This window comes from Rhopilema esculentum, unplaced genomic scaffold (genome assembly GCF_057945365.1).
Source record: "Rhopilema esculentum isolate cy_ngs unplaced genomic scaffold, ASM5794536v1 HiC_scaffold_27, whole genome shotgun sequence".
NCBI lineage: Eukaryota > Metazoa > Cnidaria > Scyphozoa > Rhizostomeae > Rhizostomatidae > Rhopilema > Rhopilema esculentum.
In genome coordinates this window covers 629,473-635,075 of record NW_028300838.1, presented here as the reverse complement: position 1 = coordinate 635,075, position 5,603 = coordinate 629,473, and the positions used below count along the sequence as shown (strand labels likewise).

The 5,603-nt window shown below is 36.9% G+C and overlaps 1 protein-coding gene across 1 annotated transcript; it reads left to right on the top strand.

Annotated features, from left to right (window-relative positions):
• The first annotated feature begins 904 nt into the window (after positions 1-904).
• LOC148957451 (transcription factor Jun-like) lies at positions 905-3,263 on the top strand. The gene has a single exon (XM_089115372.1). The coding sequence runs from the start codon at positions 990-992 to the stop codon at positions 2,289-2,291; it is 1,302 nt and encodes a 433-aa protein (XP_088971498.1). The 5' UTR covers positions 905-989; the 3' UTR covers positions 2,292-3,263.
• The last annotated feature ends 2,340 nt before the right edge of the window (positions 3,264-5,603 follow it).

The window sequence follows — 5,603 nt, the reverse complement described above, 5'->3', positions numbered from 1 at the left end:
AAATTGTTGATACTTTATTCAGAATTGGCCTCTCAACAATGTCAGAAAAAGTTGGAATGTCGATTAAAATTGCATAAGGAATTAATTAATAAACAAGGAATTTGTATGTGAATTATTGTACTTACAAATGTAGCTTGTTTAGGGAGCATTATTCCCAGCAAATCAAATTTGACCTCCTTTTCAACACCTATCTATATGATTTTCTTACATTACAAATTTAGTGTTTATCCAATTTCAGGATAAGGTTTCGTATTTTTTATAAAAATGTCGTTAAATGACGTTTCACTGAGCATGGCGTTTAGAATTATGTTTCCATTTTAAAGAATCGACCTGCTAGCTTCTACTATCCGTTTCCCCGCCTAAACTCTCGTAAAATTGACCACAATTTCCATTGATTTCCTCAAATTCAATCTTGAATTCATAGAACAAGCAAACGTATTTCCTTTTGCCTTGTAGCCCATTGACACGCCTTACTACGTTGCACACTGCCGTTGAGGATTATACTTTTCCGCTATGCTTTACCACGTGGGTTAAGAGGAATCCATGAAATAGTATTTCATTCAATCTACAGTTCGTAGAAATGGGCTTGGCCCGTGTTGAGGTCACAAACTAGGGATAACACCGAAAAACAAAGAGTTATCTTGACAAAATTCTTGCGCTTTCATTCAATATCAAAGGTGATGCCCTGATTTTTCCTTTCTATTATGTTGCTAAGACACTTCTCGTCGTTATTGACGTCAGAGGTAAAAGTCCCATGACTTACGTAGGTCATCCCACTTTTGTTGAAATAGCCAATCAATTTCCGACATTGAAATCCGATAGAAACCGCGGACCAATCAGAGTTCGACAGTAGAATTGATGTTAAAAATAGAACCATTACTCAGCCCTAGATATATACAATCGAAACCCAACTTCTGGCAGTTGTGTTCATATCCTGAGAGTTCAGCTTAGTCATCAGTCAGCTATTCGAGGGACCATTAAACGAAATTATGTCAGAGATCACGTTTTATGAGGACAGCATATACACGGAGAGCATGTCAGAGAAAGAGGCCTATGATCGTTCAAAGCTTAAACTTGATTTTGGGAGTGCAAGTGCAATATCTGCCAGCAAAAGGAACTCTATCCTCGAGACCCCGACTAGTGGGGCTTTGCTGCAGTCTCCAGATCTCATGTTGCTTAAACTTGGATCACCAGAACTTGAGAATTTGATCATGCAAAATAATGGACTTATTACAACTACACCAACGCCAACAGATTCAAGTATATCAGATCAGAGTACAGTCGAAGAACGAGAACAGTTTGCCGCTGGATTTGTCAGAGCTTTACAGAAACTTCAACAAAATGGCGAGGGCATGCCGATGACTTTGAGTGAGGCCACCTCATATGCAGCATCTCATGCCAGTTCCAGTCATGCCCAATATAATTCACAAGGCTACTCTTCACAAGATGTAAATGCTAACACGGTTTCAGTCAAGAAGGAGAGAATCGAAGCACAAGTAATTAAATCGCAAACACAGGGTAGGCCTAGCTCGGGTGTTTATCCGCCACCAAGTTGGGTAAAATCGGATGCAAGTGGCGTACGTGGAGGGCAAACTTCAGTTGCTAGAAGTCAAGGAAGGCAGCAGGTTGCAAATAGGCCAGCATGTGTGCAAAGTGACCAGAATCAACAGCGATTGAGTTACGGGATCACCACACAACCGACCATAGTTCGTTATCCACAGAATTCAAGTTCTGGCCTAACTTCAAGGAACATTTCTTCTACTGCTTCAGTTTACTCATTGCAGCCGTCAAGCCTTGAAAGATCTTACCCTCAAAGTGGAACAACCAGTCAACAAAGTGTTAATTTAACTAGGAATGTCGCATCAAATTCTCCATATCCGGTGATAAGTTCTATTCGCTCGGCATCGTCGTCACCAAAGCCCCCAGCTTACAAATTGGAGGACGAAGCCCAGATTGTACCTTCAAACACTCCACCACTCCAGTCCGCCCCAATTGACTTGAAAATGCAGGAAATTATTAAACATGAGAGGAAAAAGTTGAGGAATCGTCTTGCTGCTCAGAGATGCAGAAAAAGAAAAATTGAACGGGAAGAAGAGTTGAAGGACAAAGTAAAGGATTTGAAAATGACGTACACCGAACTGACAACAACACGCTCTGAACTCAGAAAGCAAGCGATCGAACTTAAACAAAAAGTTATGAATCACGTGAAAATGGGATGTCAAGTCTTCCTTCCAAATTCATCTGGAATCGTTACAGAAGGACTATCGCTATCATCGTTAACTGAACTGTAGTTTAATCAGTTTGTGGTATCGCAACCCAGTGAAGCCATTTTCATGGGTTTTCTTCAGCCATAGTAAGGCCACTGTTCTAGTGGCGTTGGCTGTATTGCAGACATGGCTGTCAAATCTATTACCCGTGAGATTGTTATTGTTAGGGTAACTTCCCTCGAGGTAATTGCTTAGGAAATTGTCATAGTACCCGTTAATTTAGGTCAAGACTAAATAAATAGGCTCAGGATTGTTATTTGATAGTTATGAATGCTTTCACGCCAAGTCAAACAATTGCATCAAATCTTTTGTGAAGCATTCGAATTTCACACATTCTTTTCTCTCAAGTTAGAATCAGGTGTAATTTGACAATAAAAGGCTTTGTTTAGTTTAATAGCAATGTTAGAGTGATGCACAAGTTTCAGAAGACAGACTTTTCCGCATCCTTAGAATGTCTGCCAAATTTCCGGTGTCATTTCCCTTTAATCTAACATCATCATACCAGCATTTATTTTTGTTGTGAGTTTCCCTAAACTGGAAATCTTTACGTACTGAAGTACCATTTTCTTATTTATTTGAGGACTGTTTCGAAATACAATTTATGTAATTTTATAAGTTTGTTGTTTTGTGTGAAATTCAAAACCAGAATTCACTTATAATTTAGAAACCAATAGTTCAAGCTGGTTCTTGGAGAGCGACCACCAAGACTAGATTTAATAGAAAAAGGTTTATGTTTTGGCAGGGAAATTCAATGAGATAGATTTATAATGATATTATATTGTGACAAGATTTTCTGCGAAAATTGTTTGTTTTATCTTGCCTAGAATAGTTTGTAAAGATTTTGTACATTCGTATTGTAGAGATGGTAGAAATTGAGAAGTATTGTAAGTTTAACTTAGTTGATGATAAATGCATGCATATTTATTTACTTGTCAGAAAAAAGACAGTGTGATATTTTTAGAGGTTCAGATTAATCATTTGCTGCTAAAGACAAAATATACTGCGTATTTATATATCTTCTCTCGCTATGGTTTGTGTCGTCAGAAATTCAAGAAAGTAAGAATTTGGGCTTCAAATTCTTCTAAATTTTATTATAGTGTAAGTACCCTACATAAGTCATGGAGTAACATATAAGTATCTGTGGAGTGACACTTGACAAAGACACAGACAGTTTATGTTACGAGGATATTGTCTCGGTTTAAAAGCAGTTACGTGTCCTTGGGTTTCTCGTCACAGCTACCATCTCCCTCTCGAAGCCTTTAGTATTTCAAATAATTGAAAATTTAGGACTATCTATCTTGCTTAGGATAAACAACTAACAGAATTATTAGAGGTATCAGATAAAGTTATTATCACTCTATGAAAATCAGGTACGGCTTTAAAAAAATCCTTTTTTGAAGAAAGGTCCTGTTGATCTAAAATTATAGTTCAATCTTTGAAAAAGAGTGATACAACCTTTAATTTGATTAGAAATGGACGAGAACTATGTGCAAAAAGATATTGAATCTGTGTTATTGATATTGAGGTTGTTATTGATAAGGTTCCCACGAAACAATGTTTTTGAAAGGAGGATATATTAACAGGTACTCTCAATTTTACAATTCATATGTCATGGTAACAGGGAATAACTTATCTCCGGGAACAGGTATTTTTGTTTGAATATATGGTTGAGGGTTTTGGCAAGTTTATGCTTGAATAGGTGAAACAGGACCTGCTTTGTTAATGAATCTTATGCAATTGATACGTTAGCAATGGATCTTGAAATACTACCCCAAAATGGTTGTCCAGAAAAAAGCTTTCACTACTGCCCGTGAAGCCTGTGTTCAAGACCCCTATCTGAAGCACAGGCGAAAAAAACAGCTTTTCCTCCTGATTTATCAATAAAACTCCCTCTCGAATAAACCCCTCCCCTCCAATTGATAAAGAAGCCAACTGGTTGCAACTTCCTAACATTTTTTTCTCTAAGATAAGAAGAATATATCTACAGCTGCATTTAGCAGGGATGGTGCCATAAAATTGAAGCTGGGGGCTGATAATATAGTTTAGTGACATAGGAGGACCCACCATGGTTGGGTCCGACGCGCCAGGAAATTTTTGAAAATCGGCCTTTAGATTGGCTAAAAATTCATCTCCCAGCCTAGAATTCTACAAAATACTATACCGCTCAGAACAGACAATTCGTCGATACTCAGAAAAACATTGATTTTTGATTTTTAAGAAAAATTTGGGAGGGGAGGAGTCAGAGACGAGGTTAGGGAAGAAAAAGTCAGAGACGTTAGAAAAATAAAAAAAAGGTAACCTTTGGCTCAAAGTGCACATCGATGAGAATGAAGCTGTTGTATTGGTTGAGAGAATTTTACTTCCTGGACAGAAATGTGTATCTACTTTGTCTCGAGTATTTTCAGCAGACCATATTTGCACGTCCAAAATGTGGACATTGCAATGACACAGAAAGTTAGCTAATGAATTTATGCAAATAATAGACAAATAATAGAAACATACGTAAATAAATTAGTAAAATTCAGGCTGTTCTTCATATTTTTATGCTCTTTTTTAAAAATTGTTAAAAGAGACGGTCAAATTTTTTTTCTTGAAAAAGTAGGAGAGCGCTTCAGCAACCCAACCCACCCCCCCCCCCCCCCCCCCCCCAGTGGTGTCGTGCCTGTTTGGTTTATTTCACTAGCTTTTTGTTCAGTTAAATTGAAGAACCTTCTTCTTTTTTATATATATTTAGTGTCAAATATGTAAAAACGTGCCAATAAATCGAACGAATTCTTCATCCACAGTGTAGTTCATTTCCCAAGTATATTAAAATTGGAACTTTAGTATTTTGACGCTAATTTTGTCACATTACCATGCATTTTACCATTCATATATATTTTACCATATATATATATATCTTAACGAGCCATGATTTTGTTGTACGACGGTACCATCTGTCAAAACAACTTGGCAAACTCTGTTTTTATATATATTTATATATAGCTGTTTGCATTTTATTTGCTCGAAAAATAAAACTCTAGTTTAAGTAAGACATAAAACAAGCCCCAACTTGTTTTAAGATATTTTGCTAATATTTTGCTAATGCTTTGGAAAGTTTCTACTCAGGTCAAATTTTAATCTGGTTTGTGGGATTAACTCAATTTTTTGTTTTCTCTGATGAAAATTTTCTCAAATCACCTTTTCGTTAAAATTCTACGAATTAGATTCTGCAAGAAATCATTGATGCACGGAGGGTAATAATTCGTATTGTTTGCACCTGCCGGGTCCCCGACTTTGACGGAGTACAAAAAAGTAGGATATAAGTATCGTGCTTTTTTGTACCACGTGGGTTGT

What these genes read in the sequence shown, in the direction of transcription:
- LOC148957451 (XM_089115372.1), top strand. Translation starts at nt 990, where the DNA reads ATGTCAGAGATCACGTTTTATGAGGACAGCATATACACGGAGAGCATG.